The sequence below is a fragment of the Phacochoerus africanus genome, chromosome 15, assembly GCF_016906955.1.
Source record: "Phacochoerus africanus isolate WHEZ1 chromosome 15, ROS_Pafr_v1, whole genome shotgun sequence".
In the NCBI taxonomy this organism is placed as follows: Eukaryota; Metazoa; Chordata; class Mammalia; order Artiodactyla; family Suidae; genus Phacochoerus; species Phacochoerus africanus.
In genome coordinates, this window is record NC_062558.1 from 48,808,055 (window position 1) to 48,834,158 (window position 26,104).

General features: G+C 43.4%; 1 protein-coding gene across 3 annotated transcripts in view; it reads left to right on the plus strand.

Moving 5' to 3' along the window:
- The window catches only part of SLC5A1 (solute carrier family 5 member 1), a 162,355-nt gene that overhangs the window by 120,006 nt on the left and 16,245 nt on the right, over positions 1-26,104 (plus strand). For all 3 annotated transcript variants that reach the window (XM_047760941.1, XM_047760940.1, XM_047760939.1), the window contains exons 6-12: positions 11,144-11,249; positions 12,360-12,440; positions 14,391-14,611; positions 14,856-14,991; positions 16,392-16,499; positions 21,032-21,182; positions 24,149-24,317. In XM_047760941.1, the coding sequence (XP_047616897.1) occupies positions 11,144-11,249; positions 12,360-12,440; positions 14,391-14,611; positions 14,856-14,991; positions 16,392-16,499; positions 21,032-21,182; positions 24,149-24,317 (972 nt within the window). The remainder of the gene's footprint in view (positions 1-11,143; positions 11,250-12,359; positions 12,441-14,390; positions 14,612-14,855; positions 14,992-16,391; positions 16,500-21,031; positions 21,183-24,148; positions 24,318-26,104) is intronic.

A 26,104-nucleotide genomic window follows, 5' to 3' on the forward strand; every position in this document is an offset into this window, starting at 1 on the left:
ATAAATAGGTTCAAGAAGTTTCAGTGAAAGCTGTTCTTAATAGAAGATTCAAAGGAAGTTAGGGATTCTGAGGGCTGGCCCTGACCTTAGAGGTAGCTGTAAGCCTTTATGCCCTGTCAGGGTTAGAATCCGGCTCCAGGTGACATTTCTAATGTGTTTAGACATGGGCAGTCAGTGACAACTCTGAAGAGACCTCAGAGACTCTCCCTTTTCTTTTGTAGACAAGGAAACAGAAACCCTGGGGAAGGACATTCTTGCTAAGGAGTAGAACCCAGACCTCCGGCTCCAGCTCACTATCCTTCACTGTATGAGGTCTCTTGTATTCACTCAGAATCAGCCCCCCTGGGCATTAGGTGCTAACCCTCTATATTTTCACGCTCTCTGGACCCAATCACTACGTCTGCCCTCTTTCCATTTACCCTGACTCAGGCCCAAGTTTTCAGAGCTGAGATTTCTCAGACATTGGGTAGCCATAGGGGTTTATTTGAGAGCCATGCAGAACTCTTGGCTGACACATTGGAATAAGTCTTTTCATTGCTTTTCCACTTTTTTCCTTCCTTTAAAATGTTCAAGTCAACTCCTTGTGATGATAAAACAAAGTAGGAGACTTAGGAAACCATTGAAATTCTGAGATATTTTCTCAACAGCCCAAAAGATGGCAGGAAGAAAAATGTCTACTTATTGGTCTTACCTGGAATTTTTTTTTTCTTTATCTCAAGGAGATTGTCAGTGATAAAGGTTAAAGTGACAGTGGAAAAAAATTTAAAAGAAGGAAAATGTTAGTGATAAAGAATAATAGAAAGAAAAGAGGACCTTGGTAGGAAAACCATCTAGGAAAGTAATTGCAGGAAGCATGGGGTTGTGGAGGAGCTTGGGCTTCTGCTCTACTGCTCACCAGTGAAATAGTGCTTTACTTCTCTGGAGCTTAGTTTCTTTGTGAGTGAGATGGGGATAAAAGTTCCTGCCTTGCCTACCTCGCTGGGTGGCATTGAGGATCAAATGAATTTTCTTGAAAACATGAAGCGTTATTGGAATGTAAGAAATGATAATGATGAATACGAGAATCTTCAGTGCTCCCTGGATTGCTTTAGCACCCTAACTTAGCTAGAGAAGAAGCCTTTATATTCTGGATACTAGATAGACCCTTATCAGATATATGATTTACAAATATTTTCTCCCATTTCATAGGTTGTCTTTTCACATTCTTGGTAGTGTCCTTTGATGCATAAAAGTTTAAAATCTTAAGTCTAATTTATCTGGTCTCCCCCCCTTCCTGTTTCTCATGCTTTTGGTATAATTTCCAGTGGCATTTTCTGAGCCCTCATAGGGAGAGGCTCCAGCTTTGCTCCTTAGCCAGCAGTTACAAGTATTCACTGCTCTATCTGAGGGACTATCTCATGGGCTATGATCAATTTTCCTCTTTTTTCTTGTCCTCCCCCATCCAGTACCCAAGGTGATATTGGACCAATCTCAGCATTTTATAAAAGATATGTCCTGGATGAAATCTGAGTCAGTTGGATCTGAACCAAGCCTTCTTCCCTAGCTAAGTAGGGTGCTGAAAAAATTGCTGCTAGTACTTTTATTTCCCTGATTACTTAAAACTGAGAAAACAACAATCTTAAATAACAGTTTCAATTTTTTTATTTTGGAAAATTTCAAACATACATAAGCAGAGAGAGAATAGTATTATGAGAACTCATGGACCTAATTCTCATCACTTGGCTTTAACAGTGATCAACATTTTGCCATTCTTGGTTTACCTCTCCCCTTCTACTTTTTTTCTCTGGCAGTATTTTAAGTCAAATTCCAGACATCATGTCATTTCACTGACTTCACTGTAAATTCTTTGGAATGCACCGTTGACTTTTAAAAAACTTAACCATTGTGCTAATACCATGCTTAATAAAGTTTATAGTAATTTATTAATTTAGGTGGCTTAATAGCTAGTTCATATCCAGATTTTCCCAATTATCTGAAAATGTCTTCTTACATTTGATTTGTTTGAATCAGAGTTAAAATGAAGTCTCCACTTGACTGTACTTTCTTTGGAGAAAAAAAATATATATATATACACATAAATATCCTCAGCCTATCACAATAATTTTTCTCTTTTATATTATCTTCTACATGCATACACTTTTTTTGATTGTGTTAGTTGTCTTTTTTGTTGTTGAGATGAAAAAGTTCTTTGTATATTCTGAATGCTAGACATTTATCTGATAAATGATTTGCAAATGTTTTCTTTCATTCTGTATGTTGTCTTTTCACTTTCTTTTCCTTTGGTGCACAAAATTTTAAATCTCGATGAAGTTCAATTTATCGATTTTCACTTTTGTAGCACATGTGTTTGTGTCATTCCTCAGAATCCACTGACAAATTCAAGATTGCGAAGATTGAGCACTGTATTTGTTCTTAAGAGTGTTATAGTCTTAGCTCTTACTTTTAGGTCTCTGATCCATTTTGAGTGATTTTTGTACATGATGTGAAATATTCATCTTTTGCATGTGGACATCCAATTCTCCCAACAAAGATTGTTGTGTCCCCATTGAATGGTCTTGCACATACATTTTTACACAACTCAGTGAAAGCACGTTCTCATCATTTAGGGCAATAGAGCTTTATCTTGGAGTAGGGACTGACACCCAGCATTACTGCTCCCTTCCTGCCCAGCTTCCTGACTCAAAAATTCTACTGCCCTTGAGGTGCCTGTGTGCTTTCCCCACCAATGTAATGATTCTGCCTCCTTCCTTTTCTCCTCCCTTCCTTCAGGGTAGTTTTTAATTACAAGATGAAAACCCTGGGCTTTTTAGTCCTATTTCACTAGAGACTGGTGTGCAGAGCCTGGGCTGGGAGTTGCTGGGGTGGTGGTGGTGGGGACATTGGGTTTCCTGAGGCTGGAAAGGGCAGGTATAAGAGGAGAAAAGGAATGTACGTGGGAGGGTGGGGAGGTGACCCTGGCATTAGTGGGGGTTGGTGAGGGAACCACTCCTTGCTCCTTGGTTTAGCTTGTGAGGAGGCACTTGTCTAATGAGCAGATATAGGAGGGCACTGGATTCCCTTTCTTGGAAGCAGAACTTCTCCAAGTCCACAGTTCAGGCAGGTAAAAGTCTGTTGACTGCAGTTGCCATGGAAAGAGCACTCTGCCCTGGGAGCTGATGTAGCAGTGCTCATATAAATAAGCTGAATGCTCAGCCTCTCTCTCTGCCTTCCCAATCACCTCACCTATCACTCAGGTTACTGATTAAACCTCCCCGGACTTGGGAGCCCCTGGGTACCTGAGGGGAGCCTCTCTTAGCTTAGAGCCTGATGGAGTTGGTATTTTCTGAATTTTACTTTTGAACAGTACTGAGTATAGGCTGCTCCCTCTCTGTGTGATTTCTGGGGCTTCTTACTGGAGGCCTTGCTTAATCTCCTACCTGTTCCACCTGCTGCACAGAGCCAGCAATCCCTTGAATAAATGGGTAAGAAGGATGATAGCTGCTTTTTATTTAGAGCCAGTCTCTTTACTGAGTCTCCAATAGGGGCTTCACTTATTCCGTCTCTAGTACTTGTAAGAGTACTGCACGGATGGGGATTTTTATTTTATTTTCCACCTCATGAAAGAAGAAACTGAGTCTCAGAGAAGTTAGGAAATTTGTTCTAAATCACATAGCTAGTGTATGGCAAAGCCAGGACTGCAGCCTGAGTCTCTCTGGGACTAGTGTCTGTGTTCCCATGGTTCTGCTCTGTGCTTGGATGGGATGAAGACATAGAATAAGGCTAAGAGAACAGGACAGATCATCCAATTCTATGATCTATGCTCCCATCTCATTGCGGAGAAACTGAGGTCCAGGGAAGAGAAAGGACTTTGTGTGGTTAAACGGTAGCAGAACTAGGATGAGATGCAGGGTCCCTGATACTGAATCAAAACCTTCTGACTTTATGTACCCCTGTCTTCTAAGTTTCTCATTCCTCCAGTACAAAGTAGGTCAGAGTTCAAGACATTGGGAAGAATTGAGACAGCCAGTTAAGTGACCTTTGAATATAAATGTTTCTTTTTTAAATTTATTTTTTGTATTTTTGCCTTTTCTAGGGCCACTCCTGTGGCATATGGAAGTTCCCAGGCTAGGGGTCGAATTGGAGCTGCAGCCACCGGCCCACGCCAGAGCCACAGCAACGTGGGATCCGAGCCGCATCTGCAACCTACACCACAGCTCACGGCAACGCTGGATCCTTAACCCACTGAGCAAGGGCAGGGACTGAATCCATAACCTCATGGTTCCTAGTTGGATTCATTAACTACTGCGCCACGATGGGAACTCCCTAAATGAGTTTCTGAGAGTAGAATTTGAGAGAATTATAAAGGGAGAATGTCAGCTGCACACTGGGTGTAGGAAGGATCTGAAGGTGGACATCTAGGCAGTGGGGAAGGACAGGAAAAGGCCAGACAGTCAGCTTTGTCTTTATAAATTTGGCTGACTTCAGGTTCACGATGGGTCATAGAGTGTGAAATCTTTAAAAGAATTACACTGACATTGACTACACCTGCTAGAATCCCATATTAAGATACACGTGAGTTCAGGGCTTATGGACAAAAGAACAGTTGTTGGTTAACAAAGTAAGGTAGTAATGTATTTTCTTTTCTTTTCCTTTCTCTTTTTGTCTTTTTAGGGCTGCACCCATGGCATATGGAGGTTCCCAGGCTAGGGGTCAAATCAGAGCTTTAGCTGCTGGCCTACACCACAGCCACAGCAATGCAGGATCCAAGTCTTCTCTTTGACCTATACCATGGCTCTCGGCAGTGCTGGATCCTTAACTCCCTGAGCACGGCCACGGATCTAATCTGTTTCCTCATGGATACTAGTCATATTCATTACTGCTGAGCCATGATGGGAACTCCTGTCATGTATTTTCATTGCACACAAACAGAGATTAATTTTGTTTTGTGTGCAGAGAGGCGTGGATAGTTTATGACGGATAAGATGAAAAGAGTGGCCTTGTGAGATCCCTGTCCAGACAGGGGACAACCAGGGATCTGCCAGGAAGCCTTTGGGAGGATGTAAGGATCCAGTGGGTGTGTAATTGATGGGAGAGAAAAAGTCAAGGGCATTTCAGGTGCAAGGTCCCAGATGTGGCCCAGTAGTTGTGTCATATCTTTACCATGTGCTATCTTGTGACCACGACCTTTCGGACTCTGAGACCCAGACTTGATTATTCCTCCATGTACTCCTCTGAATTTTATAGTCTCTTTCTCCACCCACTCACTCCATCCCAGCATCCCGCCTTATCAAATTCTGAGAAGCATTCTGTTCTATAAAATTCCCTGGTATCGTGTATTTTATTCAAATCCACATAATCACTTGAGATAAAGCCTCATATTTTATGAATTACATATGATGACCAAATGTCCCTGTTTACATTTTCTGGGGCTATTATCACAGATCACAACTGTAATAAACTTCACAGCAACTTCACTGTTCGCTTTGGATCCTTGGGTGAAAATAAGGGCTTTGGCTTTTGCTTAAGGTTTGAACGCTCGTCATCTAGTTCATTCACCTTCACAAATGAAAAGAGAAAATTGAGTAATTGGGCTCTCCATCTCACATCTCATTTTCCAAGCAGGATTTACTGGGTGTTAAGATACAACTAGGACCAGAATGGCCAGCAAATGCCGTCATGTAAAGTCACAAGATTTCTTTTTTTCTTTTTCTTTTTTTGGTCTTTTTAGGGCTGCACCTGTGGCATATGGAGGTTCCGAGACTAGGGGTCAAATAGGAGCTACAGCTGCTGGCCTACCCCACAGCCACAGCAACGCCAGATCTGAGATGCGTCTGTGACCTACACCACAGCTTATGGCAACGCCAGATCCTTAACCCACTGATCGAGGCCAGGGAACGAACCTGCAACCTCATGGTTCCTAGTCGGATTCATTTCCATTGCTCCACAAGGGGAACTCCAAGTCACAAAATTTCAGAGCGTCAGAGCTGAGACTAAGTAACCTGCCCAAGGCTCATGGTCAAAGATTCAGTTACTCTAAGAGGTTTTCCAACTGTATCTGTATTGTATTGTTCCCCATGAATTCCATGGGGCTTGTTCAGCCAAACTTTCAAAGTGGTGAGCTAAATTCAACTTTCTGTTTCTGTAAATAAAGTTTAATTAGAATGCAGCCATGTCTGCTTTCATGCTTCAGTGGCAGGCAGCATTGAGCAGGTTGGAAGAAACTGTATGGCCTAAAAAGCCTAAAACATATATGAACTGACACTTTACAGAAAAAGTTTGCTGACATCTGATCTAGAGGACCATAATTTTCTAGTTCACTTCAAGTTGGTTTTGTTTAGCAGCATTGGAGAAATTTGTTTCCTTCCTTCCTCCCTCCTTCTTCTTTCTCTTCCTCTTCCCTTTCTCCCTTATCCTTCTCCTCCTTCCCCTTCCTGTTCCCCTTCTTCTCCCTCTCCCTCTCCTTCACACTTCTTTATTAAGGGATAAGAATAGTTTAGAGAATGAGCAATCTGGAATGAACTGTGAAACAAATGCTCTCATAGATTTAGAGGAGAGTTGTTTTATATAAAAACTGGCGGCAGAGTTCCCGTTGTGGTGCAGAGGAAATGAATCTGACTAGGAACCATGAGATTGGGGGTTCAATCCCTGGCCTCGCTCAGTGGGTTAAGGATCCGGTATTGCTGTGACCTGTGGTATAGGTTGCAGATGCCGGCTTGGATCTGGCATTGCTGTGGCTGTGGCATAGGCAGGTGGCTATAGCTCTGATTAGACCCCTTGCCTGGGAACCTCCATATGCCACAGGTGTGGCCCTAAAAGGACAAAAGCCAAAAAAAAAAAAAAAAAAAAAAAGCTGGTGGCATATTCCCTATCCAGTCCCTAATTTTTATAGATAAAAAGTAATGAAATGCTTCAAGCATATAGTAAAGTATATAGCAAATACCACCACCAGGATTCTATAGATCTAAACATCATTTTTTTTTTTTAAAAAGACACACGATAGATATAACTGAAGGCTTATCTGTACACTTTTTTCTTTTTTGGCTGTTCCTTGGCATATGGAGTTCCTGGGCCAGAGATCAGATCCGAGCTGCAGTTAAGACCTAAGCTGCAGCTGTAGCAATGCTGGATCCTTAACCCAATGGGGATTGAACCTGTGTCCCAGAGCTCCCAAGACGCCCATTGTGCCACAGCAGGAACTCCCCTATACACTTTCTAACCCCCTTTCCTTCCTTCTTCAAAGGTAAACACTATCTTTAACTTGGTATCTGTTTTTCTGGTCTATGCTTTAATATTTTGTGTATTAAAATATTAGTGTGTGTGCATAGTGTGTGTATAGCCATATATTCATAAATAATATAGTGTGTGTATAGCCACATATTCATAAATAGTATAGTGTGTTATTAAATTTCTGCTTCTTCTACCTTTGAAAGTGTAAGAAAAGTGTAAAAATGTCATTTAAGAAAATCTGGAGGGGGAAAATACCCATATCCCTATAATTCTAATTCAGATATTTTCATATTTCAGCTCTGCCCATATTGTGTGCTTTCCTTTACATAGTGGCAGTCAGAATATGCAAACCATCTCGTGATCATTCTCCACCTTCTTAGTATCAAACTGTAAACATCTCCCCATATTTTCATCTTGCTCTCTGCAGAAAATATTCCAGAAAGGAAGACACTTATTTTTTAATGTTGTGGGAAATTCACTGGATTTGGAGACAGAAAACCTGGATTTTAGGCCATGAGCAAGTTATTGACCTTTTCTCTTTCATCTATAAAGTGAAGCCTGTTTACTTACCTTGTTTTGAGGATCAGAATAATGTATGTATTTGAAAGTCTTAGGCCACATGTAAAATCCCCTGGATATAGAGAAAAAAATGCCCGCGTGAAGCAGGGAAACATTGGGTACCTAGGAGACCCCAAGACAGATGTCAGAGCACCCAGGCTAACATGAGCTTAACTATGGTATCCCAAGGCACTGCTGCTGGCTTTCAGGGTTCTAAGAGCAGAAAGAATTCATTCCTGAAGTTGAGAATGACTCATGCGAGGAAGAATTTGTCCTAGGTTTCATCATTCATGAGGGAGATTTCCTGGGAATTCTTTGTTTGCCTGTTAGCTGGAAACAGAGTACACATTATTAGAACAAGATTTCAATTAGCCCAACACTTCCCATGAGTGTTTATCGACTTCATTTATAGTGTTATCTTAGCAGTTGTGAGTTACTTATTTGTGACTAATGACGACAAGGCAAGTATTAATGCGGGTATCATAGTCTACGATGGCGTGTTGTCATAAAGCATTACAAATTAACTACTCTGGAGAATAAACTGACCAAGGGCATTTTAAAGGCAGTATCAGCCTTGAAATCTTTTTATAACTCACTTATACTTATTAGCTAGTCCACTGAATCTAAAGTGTGCACATTTAACAGCATTCCAGCGAAGTTATTTCAATCCCCTTGAATTGAAATGACTTTAGTGACAGTACAGAGGCTTGGGGGGGGCCAGTGAACGGCATTATGAATACTCATCACAACTTCAGGTGGCCCAGAGTACAGAGTTAGGCAGGAGTGGCCATTTCACCCTTAGCAAAGCTAGTGTGCAGCTGGGGGCTCTTTCTTCCTCTTCAGCTTTACCTGCTGCTGAGGGCGAGTGGAATAGGTCTGAGACCTGGGAGAAAGAATGCTTTCCTTGGTTGCAGGACTTCTACTTCCAACTCCAAGCCCAGGAGTCAGAGCTTCCCACTTAAAAGATGAGAACACTGAGACATGGAGAGGTGAAATGTTTTCTTCAAGGCCACTTTGGCCTATAGCTGCAGTGCTGGGGTTAAAACACAGGTCTTCTCCCCACCTGCCCTAAGAATGGGGGGTCTTTTTCTAAGTTACTGTCTCTCTCCCCACCTCCTGGAGCTGCCTCTCTTCCTCCTCCAGGAAAAATAATGACAGTAGGTCCCTGGGGCTAGAGAATCTGAAGAGACCTAAGGTACTAGGTCCTCAGGAGGCCCCAACTTGGGGGAGGAGGTCAGGCATTAGCACAGAAGCTTGGAGTTGGTATGAGAGGAGCTCTCTGCCAACCAAGAGGCTGGGAGCGAATTTGGTTGGTAGGGACCTCAGCCTCTGGAGGGCCCTGAGGAGCTGCAATGAGGTGTAGAAGGGAAGATAAGAAGAAGAGATATATCGGCATCCTCCCCAGGGTTCTGACTGGGTGGCTCTTTACATGCCCTGAAATGTGTTTGGTTTTATGCAGTAAAATAGCACTGCATCTAGCAAAAGTCTAGTTTCTTTTGCATCTAGAGATTTGACAACCAGAGGTTCGCTACTGTCATCCCATAGTACCATCCTTCTGGAAGTATTTTGGAGACAACATGAACATTGATTTTTGGGTAACTCCAGTGTTCTCTGTTGGTTTAAATTAGCAACCGTATCATCCAGCCACATAGAAGTTTCTTTATGGGGCTAAATGTGGCAGGGAGAAAAAGAACTGCATTAAAAACTTCAATGAGATCCTGCCGTGTAGCACTGGGAACTATGTCTAGTCACTTATAATGGAGCAGGATAATGTGTGAAAATAGAATGTGTACCTGTATGTGTAACTGGGTCACCATGCTGTACAGTAGAAAAAAATTGTATTAGGGAAATAACTATTAAAAAAATAACAAAAAAAATCTGGAATTACAAAAAAAAAAAAAACACTGAAAAAAAAAGAACAACAACAAAAAAAGCTGGTGAATTCAGAGGTGAAGAAGAAGCAATTGTTCCTATAGTTACATGAGGTAATCTAGATAAAACCACCAATCACCAAACCTTCTGTGTGAGAGATTCTCAGGGATGTGCTGGTTGCGTTTGAGTCCAGATGGGTCCTATGTAAGCACAGGAGATAAAATGATGGTGTCTCTCTTTCCATTCCAAGATGAGGGTGGGGTTTCCCTCTCATGGACTCCAGCACTCAAACTTTCTTTTGGGAATAGATCTGATAAACCTTTTTTACTGAAGTATGAATTAAGGGTAATAGCTTAGAGCAGCAGTCCCAAAGTGGGGTGGGAAGAACCTCAAGGTGTTAATAGTTGTTCCTTGGCAAAAAGAGTTCCAGAGAAATTTCCATCATGGCTCAATGGTAACGAACCCGACTAGTATCCATGAGGATGCAGGTTTGATCCCTGGCCTTGTTTAGTGGATTAAGGATCTGGTGTTGCTGTGGCTGTGGTGTAGGCTGACAGCTACTGTGATTCAACCCTTAGCCTGGGAACTTCCATATGCTGCAGGTGCAGCCCTAAAAGAAAAAAAAAAATTCCATAGTTAAATAAGTTTGTGAAAAGTCATTTACCATCTTTTCCTCCTGGGGATCCACAGTATATTAAAGGCTCAGAGACGTTGTGGGGTAAAAAAACTGCCTTAATTTTTTTTAATCCAGCATTTCACAGACCTCTTTGACTATGGAATTCTTTTTTGGTTCTATTATCATCTTGAATAAAGTTTGTTGGGAAATTTAGGAATAGAGCATGAGTCTCTTTCAGGTCTTCATATCCTTTTTTTTTTTTTTTTTTAGAAAAAAAGAGAATGGAGAATGGAATTTTTTCCCTTTAACTCGTTATGTATTTATTTATTTTTATTATAGTTGCTTAACAATGTTCTGTCAATTCCTGCTGTACAGCAAAGTGACCCAGTTATACATATATATATATATTCTTTTTCTCACATTATCTTCTATCATGTTCTATCACAAGTGATTGGATGCAATTCCCTGTGCTACACAGCAGGACCTCATTGCTTATCCATTCCAAATGCAATAGTTTAATCTATAACCCTAAACTCCAAGCCCATCCCACTCCCTCCCCCTTCCCCCAACCCCTGATAACCACCATTCCAATCTCAGATTTTTTGAGTTTGACTATATTAGAAACCTCACATACGCGGAATCGTGCAGTACTCGTTTTTCACATTCTCAACTGGCGATAAAAATACGAACCTCTAATTGTGGGATTTCAGCCAAAGGGCAAGGGTGTGTTGGCCAACGCTGGGCCCTGGAGACCACAGGCATGGAGTCAGCTTCTGTTAACCCCTCCAAGTTCTCCTCCCCCTCCCTGTAGCTGAAGTGCCTCAGCCAGGCCCAGTATACTCTGCAGCCAGTTGGCCTCTCCCCCCAACCCCGCTTCTCTTCCTCTTCCAGGCAGACATCTTCTCTGGGGCCATATTCATCACCTTGGCCTTGGGCCTGGATCTGTACCTGGCCATCTTTCTCTTACTGGTAATCACTGGCCTTTACACAATCACAGGTAAGTTCACTCGAGTGACTCAGCTCAAGCCTGGCTTGGGTTTAGGCACTTGTAAAGGATGAAGGGAAGTGGGAGATGTGGCTTATCCTCCAGAGGAAGAGATACACCCAAGTAACAGTTCCAGAGAACAGTTGTAGGCAGCCCCAGAAAACCCCAGTGTTGGCAGGAATAGTCAGGACAGCTTCTTATCAGGAGGTGTGGCAGGACTTGGCCTTGCAGGTTGTGGAGAGGACTTGGCTGAGTTTGGGAAAGCACAGAGGGAGTGCCAGGTGCAGGGATAGTGAAGGTGAGGGAAGGTAGTAAGGAATGGGCATAGCCCGGCAGGGGCATGGTGAGCAAGCAGGTATGTTTGGCTGAAAGAGGGAGGAATCAATGGGAGGTAGTTGAGGGAGGGGTATAGGTGATAAGATCTGTTAGTTCAAATGAGGTCACAGTGCAGGGGCCTCAGAAGCCAGACAGAGGCCTTGGATTTGATGTGGAAGGGGCAGAGGGACACACATACAGATTTTAGAGGAAGAGTCTAGAGGTGACTGGAGGAGCTGGCAACAGGAGTAACCACTGAGGGTGCCTTTGCATAGGTGTTACTCTGCCCCAGTTAGGTGGGCCAGGGTCAGCGATGGAACTTGCTGGTGAGTTGGAGCCCCATAGTGTTGGGGACAAGAAGTTAGCCAGATGGTCTGAGAGAAGAGAGGGTGGATGTGCAAGTAGCCCTTTGAAATGTATGGATTTGGATATGTCCCCAGGCATCTTGTAGAAATGTTAGCTCTTTGCTCTTCCCTACCTTCATTTGTGATGGATGCTTCTCATCCTAGCCATCTCCTAGCTTAAAGGGACCACATCAAACTCTACCTCCTCAAATAGGGAGAAATATCCTCCTTTCCCCAAGTCATTCCCAGGCTTTCTGTGAAAAGTGGAGGTGTCAGAACACTCTGGGTGGCAGACTACTGTGACGGGGCAAGGGAGGGTGGAAGGGAAGGCAAGAAGGTGACTGAGGGGCGAGTGCAGAAGGATGTGGTTGGTGAGGATTGGGGTAGGGGTGGGAAAAGCAGGTGGGCTGACAGGTTGCCCTCCTCCCTGAGGTCAGATGCATTGTTTCCTTTGCCTGTTTAGGGGGCCTGGCTGCTGTGATTTATACGGATACCTTGCAGACAGCAATCATGCTGGTGGGGTCTTTTATCCTAACTGGGTATGGTAAGTGGGGCTGGGGCAGGCGGAGGAGGTGGGGAAATGGGGAGGCCGAGCTAGAGGCCCAGGGAGAAAAAAAGGAGTCCAGCCTCAGCCTGCTGCTGGCCCAGCTGGTGAGCTAAGCTGCTCTGCCCTCCCCAGGGAAGTAGTCTGGCTTGGATTGGCCATCACTGTGGGTATACTGTAGGCACCTTCCCCAGCCCTGGAGGTCTTAGGTTGGGCCTGGCCCAGATAATACCTGAATTTCTTGCTGCCCTCTCTAGACGGTCTGGGCCAATTTGCCCCCACTTGGACCTCCGATATCATGGTCTTTTCTCCATAGAGAAATTGGACACAAAAAGAAAAGAAAAGAAAAAGATAAGACTAAATATTAGGCTAAATATGTTTAAATATTGCATCTTTTTTATTATTTTATTTTAGGGCTGCACCTGTGGCATATGGAAGTTCCCAGGCTAGGGGTTGAATTGGAGCTACAACTGCAGGCCTGTGCAACAGCCACAGCAACACAGGATCCAAGCCATGTCTGAGACCCATACCACAGCTCATGGCAACACTGGATCCTTAACCCACTGAGCAAGGGCAGGGATCAAACCCTCAACCTCATGGTTCCTAGTCGGATTCATTAACCAATGCGCCACGACGGGAGCTCCGGATACTAGCTGGAGTCTTAACCCACTGAGCCACAACAGGAACTGCTAAATATTACATCTTAAATCTCAAATTATGTCATCTACATTTTGATGTTAGATGTCCCTTCTTTTATGAATCGATTATAGTAAGTGACCATTTTCTTGTTTGTGTCCTTATTTGGTAAAATTTTAAAAATCAGCCACTCTATTGTCCTCACTGCCCCAGCAACCCCACTTTTGAAATTTTATTTGTCTATGAAATCCTAAGAACAAGACTGAAAACTCTACAAATAGAGGCACTTGTTATGGGAGGATATAAAGTACCATTTTATTTTTAAGGAGACCCATGCACTCTGTGTGTTCTCTGAAGCCTCTCATCCACTCTCTATGCTGTGTTTTCCAAGAGCTTCAATTTGATTTTCCCTGGTGGTCCCCAGGGGTCTGGCGAAGAGGAAAGGAATGGCTTATTCTGCAGGCTGGACCCACAGCCAAGAGGTGTCAGGGCTCCAGACTTCCTCACCCATTCTCTGGCCATCCTACCACACTGCTGGGACCAGGGGCCTAGGCTGTGTCTCTGGGTCTGTGTCCAGTATCCCAAAGCCTGCTGCTGATAGCAGGAGGTGAGAGGAAAAACAGGGTCTTTCAATTTGGTTCAAAATCAAGGTCTTTCTTTTAATAATTCAAATACTTTCCCTTTGTGAAGAGGTTTAATGGTTGGATTACTTTCACAGGTTATTGCTTTGGACCCTCACAGTAGCCCCCTGAGGGGGCTGGGTGGGGTTAACAATCCCATTCTATGGATAAGAAAGCTGAGGCCCAAAATAGGACAGTGACTTGCCCAAGACCCCACAATGAGAGTTCTGGTTGTGCGTTGCGCAGGCATCCACAGGAATAAATGTCTATGAAGACTTGAGAGTTTCACAGCCATAAAAAATAACAAAATTTTGCCATTTGCAGCAACATGGATGGATTTGGAGGACGTTATGCTAAGTGAAACAAGTCAGACATAGAAAGACAAATACTGTATCATACACTTGTATGTAGAATCTAAAAAATATAACTAGTGAGTGTAGCAAAAGGAAGCAAACTCATAGATACAGAAAACAAACTGGTAGTTACCAGTGAGGGGAGAGCGGCAATATAGGGTTGGGGATGTGGGAGGAACCAACTGTTGGGTGTAAGACAGGCTCAAGGATCTCTTGTACAACATGGGGAATATGGCCAATATTTTGTAATAACTGTAAATGGAAAGTAACCCTTAAAATTTGCATATAAAATAAGAGTTGAGAGCTTTAGGATATTGACTTTTGTTACCAATGTTTTCCAGCTTTTCATGAAGTGGGAGGTTATGATGCCTTCATGGAAAAATACATGAATGCCATGCCGACTGTGATTTCTGATGGAAATATCACCATCAAGAAAGAATGTTATACCCCGAGGGCTGACTCCTTTCACATTTTCCGAGATCCTCTCAAGGGAGACCTGCCATGGCCTGGGCTCATCTTTGGGCTGTCCGTCCTCGCCCTGTGGTACTGGTGCACAGATCAGGTATCCACATTGGACTGTGGGGAAGAGAGGATCTTCCCCAGGGTGAAACAGAGACTCCTGTCCGTATGTGGCTTGTGGAGTTGGGAGAGGTAGGGCAGGGCTCATGTGGTCTGAGGGTTGCTGAGCCTCAGTGACATCAGAGTGCCAGGCCAAAGACCCAGGATGGTGGGGGAAGCTGGGGTAGTCATAGTGTGTTGCGGGGTCTTTGGCCTACACCCCTCCCTCACTGGGCTTTCCCTGGCAGGTCATTGTGCAGCGCTGTCTCTCGGCCAAAAACATGTCACATGTGAAGGCTGGCTGCGTCATGTGTGGGTACTTTAAGCTGCTGCCCATGTTTGTCATAGTGATGCCAGGGATGATCAGCCGCATCCTGTACACAGGTGATATCTTCTGCTGGACTTGCCAGCCCTTCTCTCCTGTTTTCCTGGCTCCAAGTCACTTCTAAAGCCCTGTAGGTCCCTGTTCCTTTTTTCCTGCTGCCTTCTTTTCTTGCCATGATCACCAAGCATTATTATCCCCTCTGCCCTGGACAGTGAGCAACTTGAGGTCATAGAACCTGTGGAATTGTTTTCCCTGGTTTCTTAAATTGGCAGTTACTTTCCCCCTTTTTTCAAATTCTCTGAATATGATGTGCTTCTAGCTATTGCTTATTCCAGGTAATATTTGCTCACCTTTTGCTCTGTATCCGCCACCTCCAGGCTATGGTAGTGTGTGTACAGTGTCCTTAATGTCAAAGGACGCTAGTCAGTCTCTAGCTGCTGGCTGCTCAGAGCCCTGTTTCCTAGACCATTTCTTTGACAGAGTCTTGAGGCTTTCACTTTGCTATCCAAGGTGATAAATTCCTCCTTGGCCCTTTTGTCATCTCTCCTGCCTTTCCATTTATGGTCAGCTATCATAAGTCAAAACTGTTTCTTAGAGTATAAAATAATGGCAAAAAAGAGAGCACCACAGAGTGCCTTTCAGAAGACGAGACAGTCAGGGGACACTTGTTGCCATTGGCTACATGCTCCTAAATGCTGCTTTCTGGCTCACCTGTCATGAGAAAAATATATCTGAGTAGCTTAAAGTATAATGGATATAATACAAATACACATATCTGAATGGTGCTGTGATGATTCAGTGCTATATGGGACAGCACTAAAAGATATACCCATAGTAGGTACCCAATAAATGCTGGTATATCTGAATTATATGGAAATTTATAGAATTTTCTCCAAGTCTCCAAGGAGATCATGTCTCCTCCTCCTCCCAGGCCACTATCTTTCTATCTCTAACCAAGATTTTCCACTTCTTGGTAGTACTACCCCACAGCCCTCCCACTGGGAACTCCCTCTGTTGTCTGGGCACTCAAGCCTACTTGCAAGGACTGCTTAAAACAAACCTAATAATTGGGAGCCACAAGTCTCTGTGATCTTCAGGAGAAATAAGAAAATAGTCACTACTGAGCTGCAGAGTAGCTAGCTAAAGTCTGAGGGCCATGCCCTCTCTTTTCCTACCCTAAACATTTCTTTGCTTCTCCTTCCTTTGCCTAGGAACTCTTTCCTCCCCAGTAAGAGCTTGGAAATGGTCAGGACCAGCATGGCAGGGATGGTATGGAAAAGCTTAGTAGGAATTGCATTCTTTGTGGAACCATTTCAGGACCCATGGGCAGGAATGGTTCAGCCCCAGGCCTGGGAACTTCCACATGCCACAGACTTCCACATGCCAAAAAAAAAAAGGTGAATCTTGGATGTATTTCCATGATATCTCCTTTCTGACATGGCTCTTCATCCCTCCTCAGAAAAAATTGCCTGCACCGTCCCCTCGGAATGTGAGAAATATTGCGGCACCAAGGTTGGCTGTTCCAACATTGCCTACCCGACCTTGGTGGTGGAACTCATGCCCAATGGTGAGAATTGTCTCTACTGGTGGGGTCTTTCTTGGGAGGCTAATCTGGCTTGGGCTTTATATAAAGTTTTGTGGACCTTCTGGGGCAAAACTGTTTCTGAGCCTGGGGGCCTAGTGGAGAATATCTCATTCCTGGCATCCTCAGTTTTTGAACATGTGTTTCCTTAGTGGGAAGAAGACATCTGACTTGATTGGGCTCTGTGTATCTGGTACTTGTCCATCTGTCAGGCATGGAAAGGAGGTGATCCGAAAATGTGTTAGGGAAAAACGTGACTTTCTCCTGCTCATCCAGAAGGTCTTTTGAAGCTCTCCAACAGACATTAATATGAAGGCTTGAACTAAGTGGAATTTTACCTGGAGAATGAATTGACTTCTAGGCTGTTCCAAGGAAAAACAGAGAGAGAAAGGCAAAGAGTGATTTTAGATCTAGAATGAACAAGTCCAAGACAGTAGGTAGATGGGATACAAGAGGGCTTCTCACTATAGAGGTATGTTATCCTAGGAGAGTGAGTACTTAGAGACCAGAATATTTAGAGTTTAAGGGTAGACCTGTAGGGGTAATTGTTCATTTTCATGTGGAAGAATAATCTAATTCTGGCTCAGAGGATGTAAATCTCATTAGGGTAGGGGTCCCCAAATATAAAAAATTCAAAGGTATTTATCAGGAAAATTTAGAATAAACATAAAATTTTAGGAGTTCCCTTTGTGGCTCAGCAGATTAAGAATCTGATATAGTGTCTTGTAAGGATGTGGATTCGATCCCTGGCCTCACTCAGTGTGTTAAAGGATCCAGTGCTATAGGGAGCTGCAGTGTAGGCTGCAGATGCAGCTCAAATCTGGTGTTGCTGTGGCTGAGGTGTAGGCCTCAATTGCAGCTCTGACTCGACTCCTAGCTTGGGAACTTCCATATGCCACAGGTATGGTCCTAAAAAGACAAAAAAAAAAAAATTGTTAGTAAAGGAAGCATAGAGATCATCTAGTCAAACCTGTTGCTTTTACAGTTGGGGAAACTAAGGCCTACAGAGAGAAAGCGACTTTTCCAAGGCCATGCAATTGGTATCTGGCATGATTAATTAATTCTTCTCAAGGCTGGAATTAAGGAATTTGGAGGTTTTTTTTATTTTTGTTTTTGTTTTTTTTTTTGAAGCACAGACTGGATGTATGACCTTGGGCAACTCTTTGCATTCAGCTTTATAAAAATGGGAGTAGTAGTTAACTATTCCACTGAGCTGGGCTGCTTATTAATTAAGGTTGCAACTAGCAAGAATCAAATGACTCCTTTAGAGTTCTGGCTGGGGTTACACTGGCCTCTGTGGGGTGTTTATGCTATTTCCTTGGACTGGCAGATCCTGGGTGAGGACTGCAGCTCTGAACACTGTGTTAGAGTGGATTGTGCATGACAGAAAGCTGCATGGCACATAGAGCAATGAAATGCTGCATTTACACATGCCATTGCCATTCCCATTCCTCACTTTTGGCTGGCCATCTGGCTTCTGTAAACACCAAACTTCCCCATGACCTCCCTGTGTTAGATCAAATAAATATTTTCAATTGGTCCCTCAGTAGCACTCAACATTATTGGTCACTCATCTTTCTTGAATTATTCCCTTCTCTTGGATTCTATAGTACTATACCCTCCTATTTGTCTCTCTCACTGACCACCCCCGCCCCCCGCCACCCCTGTTATTTTAGGCTGTTCCATTTTCTCATTTGCAGATGAGACATTGTCCTCCACTCAACTGGTATATCTTCCTCCACAAAACTGTCACCAAATTCTGTCCATTTTGCTTCCTAAATATCTCTTACATTCATCGACCTCCTTCACGTATTACCTCTGTCACTCTATTCCAATATGCCATTATTTCTCTCCTGGACCACTGTAAAATTATGTTTCACAAATATTTGTCGAGTGAATAAATGAGTCTGGGTTTGGTTAGGGTGTGGTACAGAGGGGAGAGCTGTATCCCAGCTTAGAAATTAACTGATGAAGTAATCCTGAGCAAATGGCAGTATGAGGGCTTGAAGCCCTACCTACTAACTGCTAGAAATGGACCTTTGTTTTATTAACTGAAAAATTAGAGAGTTGGACTAGGTGATCTTTATAACTCCTACCGTAGCTCCTGTGGTCTGTGGACTGCACGATACACATCCAAGAGGAAACTTTAAAAGAACTTTCTAACAAATGATGAAATAATTGTGATAGGCAACCTTTATTATTCTTCTTGTGAGGCTGTAGATGAAAATGAAACTATAAAATTATTTATAGGTATAACCTCTAGAGAAATGCTAGAATCACATTTCAAAAAGATTTCAAGAAGCAGGAATATTGAGTCAAATCTAATAAGATGAAATTTACTAGAGATACATCTCAGGTTCTGTTACACAGGAATATTGCAAGAAGCTGAAGATGTTTAGCTTGGAAAAATAGAGTTCAGGAGAATGTGAGTTGTTTGAATATGTGAAGATGGTAAAGTGGAAGAGGAGTAAGATATCTTCTGTTGGGTAGCATAAGGACTGTGTCTGAAGCTATCAAGAGGCAGATATCTGCCTAGTGAGATCTGTCCGAGAGGGAATGGAATCCTGTTGCTGGAGGGGTTAGGCAGAAGAAACCTTGTGGAAGGGATTTGTGTATCAGAGGATGGTAGGCCTAGGTGGCTCCTAAGGTCACATTTAGTTCTGGTACTGTACTCTCAGTGGCGAGCTCTCAGCCTGCCCTTGCCTTCTAACCTCAGTAGGGACAACCTCATGCTCTTCTTGGTTAGTATATTCACAGAGTTGTAAAACTACCACCACAATCAATTTTAGAAACTTTTTATCATCCCTCCAAAGAAATCCTATACCTAATAGCAATAACTCTATGTTTATCCTATTCCCTCCCTTCCCCCCAGCCCTAGGGAACCATTAATCTACTTTTTGTCTCTTAGAATTTTCTTACTTTGGATATCTAATATAAATGGAATCATACAATATTTGTCCTTTTGTGTCTGGCTTCTTTCACTTAGCTTAATGTTTTCAAGGTCCATCTGCGTTGTAGGCATACGTTAGTATTTCATTCTATTTTGGGGCGGTAATGTTCTACTGGATAGATATACCACATTTTGTTTATCCATTTATCAATTCATGGACACAGTGTTGTTTCTAATTTTGGCTATTATAAACAATATTGCTGTAAACATTCATGCATAAGTTTTTGTATGGGGTTAGGTTTTATTTCTCTTGGTTAGATGCCTAGAAGTGGAACTGATGGGTCATATGTTAACTTTTTTTTTTTTTTTGCCTTTTCTAGGGCCGTGTATGGAGGTTCCCAGGCTAGGGGTCAAATCAGAGCTGTAGCCGCCAGCCTACGCCACAGCCACAGCAACGCCAGATCCAAGCCATGTCTGCAACCTACACCATAGCTCATGGCAATGCGGGATCCTTAACCCACTGAGCAAGGACAGGGATTGAACCCGCAACCTCATGGTTCCTAGTCGGATTCTTTAACCACTGAGCCATGATGGGAACTCCATGTTAACTCTTATTTTTAGCAATTTGAGTAACTATTTTCCAGTGTCTGTACCATTTTACATTACTGCCAGTAATGTATGAGGACTCTTAGTTCTCCACATCACTAGCCACACTTGTTATTATCTATCTTTTTAAAAATTATAGCTCCTCTAGGGGGTGCAAAGTAGTATCTTATTGTGGTTTTGATTTGATTTTCTCTAATGTTGAGCATCTTTTCCTGTAATTATTAGCATTCTATCTTCTTTGCAGAAGTATCTACATCCATTGCCCATTTTAAATTATGTTGTCTTTTTGTTGTTCGAGTTGTAGGAATTCTTTATATATTCTCTATGATAGACCTTTGTTAAATATATGCAAATATTTTCTCCTATTCTACAGGCTGTCTTTTTTTGGGGGGTCATTTTTGGCCATCCCACAGCATATGAAGCTTCTGGGCCAGGGATCAGAGTCACAGTCGCGACCTAAGCCACAGCTGTGGTAACGCCAGATCCCTAACCCACTGTGCTGGGCTGGAGATCAAACCTGTGTCACAGCAGCTCCCAAGATGCTGCCAATCCCCTTGTGCCACAGCAGGAGCTCCCTGGCTGTCTTTTTATTTTCTTGAGAACCTCATCTTTTGAATCCTAGTTTAAATATTTCTTCTGTATCATGAATCTTTTGGGTGAGAGACCTTGTAAAAATCACCCAGATAGAACCACACACACACACCCCACCACCACCACCACCACCACCACCACCACACCACCACCACCTCAGCACTACCACCAGCACTACCACCACCATCATCCAGTTGCAAAGCATTTGCCGCATGGGTATTTTGTCCCTAGCTCTTTGTTGACTGCTGTGGACTTTATAGTATAATTTAAAGCCACAATCCATTCATTAAAACTTATAGTCTTTCTGGAGAGATAAGTCAGAGAACACGGCATGGTGTCATAAGGCAAAAAACCCTTGAGTCCTCACACTTTCCAAGCAAGAAAGAGCTGAAGTGCTGTCTGTACCACTCAGAACCTCCTTCTCTTCTAGGATTGCGAGGCCTGATGCTGTCGGTCATGTTGGCCTCTCTCATGAGCTCCCTGACCTCCATCTTCAACAGTGCCAGCACTCTCTTCACCATGGATGTCTACACCAAGATCCGGAAGAGAGCATCCGAGAAAGAGCTCATGATTGCGGGAAGGTAAACACAGTTCCCCCCACCATACAGCATGGAAGTGAATGATCAGAGGCTCTCTCAAGCTGGGGAAGATTGGCATATGCCTGGGCAGAAGGAGAGTAACCTCTATGGCTAGTTATATTTGCTTTCAGTGGCATTTAGCTTTAAATTGGAGATCATCAAATAATGCCCCTCTGGAGTATGAAATGATACCAAAGATCATTTAACCTAACCCTCAGTTTATCCGTGAACAAAATGATAAATCCTAAATCCAGGAAGCTTAGACAGCAGCAGAACCAGGACTGGAACCCACGGCCAACTGCGACCTTGTCTGATGCCTTTATACTGTCCCATGCTATCTTCTTCAGCCCTCCGCACTGTAGTTCTCCTCAGTGGACATCTTTTATGCCCAGGTGCCTCCAGTGCCTTAACCCTTTACTGTAACATTTTGTAGGACCTTTGTGAGTGTTAGGTGATATTATGCTTGTGAACATGCTTTGTAAAGTCTAAAACACCAGGCAATGTGCACATTTTTTATTGCCAAATGGGCTAATGGTCACAACAGGACACTGAAGGGAGTAATCATTGACACATGGGTCAGGTGTGCCCATTATCACGATTGTCCATGGAGCAGATGTTCTGGATAGAGGACCACTAGAAACTCTGGTCTCTCTGTGGGGCTGAGGCAGGTCCCCCTCCTCAGGGCAGGTAGAGGTCTCTGGGATGTCAAGTCAAGGGAAGGGCTCCCAGGGAATAGTGCAAGAGGGATATGGGCTGCCACATCATAAGTCCATGAGCAAGATTAGGGCAAAAGAAAAGACAGGAAAATGACAGGCCACTCTCAGGTGCTGAGACACCTGACACCCAGGGGAGGTCTGACTGGGCCAGGGTCTACCACTCTGTTTCACAGGAAGTAGTACTGTTAACTCTGACTGGGTGTTCCCTAGAAAGAAGTTTACTGGCATTTGCTGCTATTTATAAGTCTCAAGATGCAACATGAGAAAAAAACCATTTTGTTGTTTTGCTCGGGGCTGGACTTCTTGGCTGTGAGATTATGTTGGGGCATACATTTTTTTGTGTGCATCCAATGACTGTGGCCATAGAGTTTGTCCCTGTCTGAGATAAGCTTACAGTTACTAGAAACAATCCCAGACTTTGCTGTAGTACCTGTAAGAGCAATCAAGGGCTCAGAGAAGAGCTCCATACATTAGCTGGAGAAGGGTCCTGGGGGAGGGAGACCCTGAACTGTGTCTAAAATGGTGGCTAGAGTTTGGGTAAATGGGAGGCAGTGGGAAGGATATTTTATTTTATCTTATTTTATTTTATTTTATTTTATTTTATTTTATTTTGTCTTTTTAGGGCCACAGCTGTGGCATATGGAGGTTCCCAGGCTAGGGGTCTAATTGGAGTTGTTGCTGCCAGCCTACGCCAGAGCCACAGCCAGAGCCACAGCAATGCCATATCCAAGCCATGTCTGTGACCTACACCACAGCTCATGGCAACGCTGCATCCTTAACCCACTGAGCGAGGCCAGGAATCGAACCCGCAACCTCATGGTTCCTAGTTGGATTCGTTTCTGCTGCGCCATGATGGGAACTCCAGAGGGAAGGACATTTTAATTTATTTTATTTAATTAATTTATTTATTTATTTTGTCTTTTTAGGGCCACATCCATGGTATATGGAGTTTCCCAGGCTAGGGGTCTGATCGGAGCTGTAGCTGCCAGCCTACACCAGAGCCACAGCAACACCAGATCCGAGCCGTGTCTGTGACCTACACCACAGATCATGGCAACTGAGCGAGGCCAGGGATGGAACCCGCAACCTCATGGTTCCTAGTTGGATTCGTTTCCACTGTGCCATGGTGGGAACTCTGGAAAGGACATTTTAGAGGGAGAAATATGTGAGTGAAAACATTGCTTTGCGAAGGTTAAAGACTCTTTTGCCTTAACTTCAGGTAAGAGAGGCAAGAGAATCACAGCTTTCTTTCTAATTAAGTCAAGAGGTTGTAAGGACCCTCCAAACCTTTCAGGACTTGAAGTGGAACTCAAAAGGAGGAGTGCTGGAAATACCTGGTAGTCTCCCAGTCTATCTAGACTGTTCTTTTGTAAGTTCTTCTTGGCTTTTGTTTTTAACTTTATATGAAGATGAAGAAGAAGAAGATGGAAAAGGAGGAGAAAATGACATTTATAGTCTTTACTACTTAATGAGTGCCTATTATTTGCCAAATGTTTTACTATAGCTAATCCTTATTCTGACCTTGCAAGTTTGGTCATATTATTCCCAGTTTACAAATGGAGAAATTGAGACTTGCAGAGGTTAAGCTAAGTGTCCTGTTTCACACAGAGAAAATAAGAATTTGAATCCAGGACTGTTGGCACCAAAGACCATAGCCTTATTCCTATACTCTGCTGCCTCTCAAAGTGGGATTCTCTCCTGGTGGTGACTGGGTTTAGTTTACTTTGGAAAATCAAGTGCATTTTACATGTAGGCAAAGAAGATTTTCCTGAAGAGGCAGAATACATAAGAAAAGAGCCTCAAGGAGTTCCCGTCGTGGCGCAGTGGTTAACGAATCCGACTAGGAACCATGAGGTTGCGGGTTCGATCCCTGCCCTTGCTCAGTGGGTTAACGACCCGGCGTTGCCGTGAGCTGTGGTGTAGGTTGCAGACGCGGCTCGGATCCCGCGTTGCTGTGGCTCGGGCATAGGCTGGCAGCTACAACTCCGATTCGACCCCTAGCCTGGGAACATCCATATGCCGCAGGAGCGGCCCAAAGAAATAACAAAAAGACAAAAAAAAAAAAAAAGAAAAGAGCCTCAAGAATGAATTTGATAATTATTTTTCCTTGCTGTGATCATATAAAATGTTATGTCTGTCTATCTTTCTATGCTTATGTATATATTTTGTAGTTATATATTTGGTACATAGTAATATATATTTATTCATGTGGAGCCATTTGCTGACACCCTGTTGTGGGGGCTTTGATTTCAGGCTGTTCATCCTGGTGCTGATTGGCATCAGCATTGCCTGGGTGCCCATTGTTCAGTCAGCACAAAGTGGGCAGCTCTTTGATTACATCCAGTCCGTCACCAGTTACTTGGGACCACCCATCGCAGCTGTCTTCCTACTTGCTATTTTCTGCAAGAGAGTCAATGAGGAGGTAGGTATCATGTATGCATGTTCAGAAGAGTCATCTTGGCAAAGAAATTCTCATCTGGATGTGTATATTCTCTGGATTCTACTTCCCAGAGATCTTAAGCCTGGATGAATGTGCTGCTGAGGGTTTATATGGAAAAGCCTCCAGGGACCAAGGGACTCTCTGGGTTCACATTCTCTCAGACTCCCCTCTTCTCCTTGGTGTAGGTTCCATTAATTCTCAACTAATGGTGAACATTTTCCATCCAATCTTGGTGATTTTGACCCAACTGCATGGCTCTGTCTGGAAAGTTTATAGCCTCTGACTGAGCAGCTCCAGAGAAAGTCCTAGCATAGGCTACTTCCTTGATTCTGCAGTGATCCTGAATTTCCAGCCAGCACTTTTCAAGGCCCAGTGAAGAGCCAAGTAGTGGTGTACAAGCAGGATGGGGGTGAGGGTGAAGGACTATAAGGAATCTCACCTGCTAGGAGAGTTTGTGTGTGTGTGTGTGTGTGTGTGTGTGTGTGTGTGTGTGAGAGAGAGAGAGAGAGAGATGGAAGACTTAGCTGGAGAGACAGGTTAAGGTTAGACTAGACAGATCCCCTCTGAAAGCCAGGCTAAAGAATTTGGGTCATCAGTGGGGCAGATTTTGAAGCATCACAAAAAGAATGCCTTGGATATGGCTTCTGATTGGGATGTTGCTCAGCTGTCTCTGTATCCACCTGTCTCTATGCCTGGGAATGGTTGGGAAGAAGTGGGGGTGTTGACTATGTAGCTGACTCTCTGAAACAATATAAAAAATGACATACTTTTGGTTAGAGACCCCCTTTCTCCCAATAGGACAGGAGACAAGTATATATCAGGGAAACGCCTCACTGGAGTGAGGTTTGAGGTGCATAAATCACAACATGTGATCCTCTTCATTTGCCATTCATCATTAGGAACATACTCCAGATTTGCTGGTGACACAAAACTGGGTGTACAGATAAATGGCCTTGTGAGATCAGAATTGAACTTGCAGGCTAGAGAAATGGGCACACATCTTGAGATATGTTTCAATAGGGATTGGCAGAAGCTGGTTCACTGGGAGATTTCTAAAATGCAACTTGGGAACGTGTGACTAGAAGCCCAGCTGGGTGGGTATTGGAGTGGGTCATAAGCAGACTCAATTCAGCAATGGACCAGGGCTTTCAAAGAGTAAGGCTAAGAATTGTGATAGATTGTCATGGTTCCCAACTGGGGGTGGTTTTGCCCTTCCCCAGGGGACATTTGGTTATGTCTGGGAACATTTTTGATTGTTATTATTTAGAGAATGCTACTGGTATCTAGTGGGTAGAGGCCAGGGACACTGCTAAACATTCTACAATGCACAAGAGAGCTCAGTTGCCCCCCCAACCCTCCCCCCTCCCGAAAATTCTTCAGCCCAAATGTCACAGTGCTAAGGGCAAGAAGCCCTGGCCTAGGGTCTCTGGAGAGTAGCACAGAGACTGCAAAGTGATTTTCAGGACTGCTCAGGCACTCTGTCTGCTGAGAGGTGACTCCAAGTCTTAAGGAAAATGTCAAAGGTTCCCAGATTTTTAAAGAGCTTCTTGAGAATAAAGACTAAAGGAATAAGAGCAGGCTAATTGCCAAAGAGAAGGAAAACCTAAGCAAGTTTGATCAATACTATTTACACAAACTAAAGTCAAGAAATAATTTTTTGACTGAATAAGTATATGAAGGACAAATGGGGAAACTTTTTCTTTCATTCATTTAGCAGCAGATACTTCCAGATACCAGCTTGGGGCTAGGCATTAGCAACACAAAGGCAA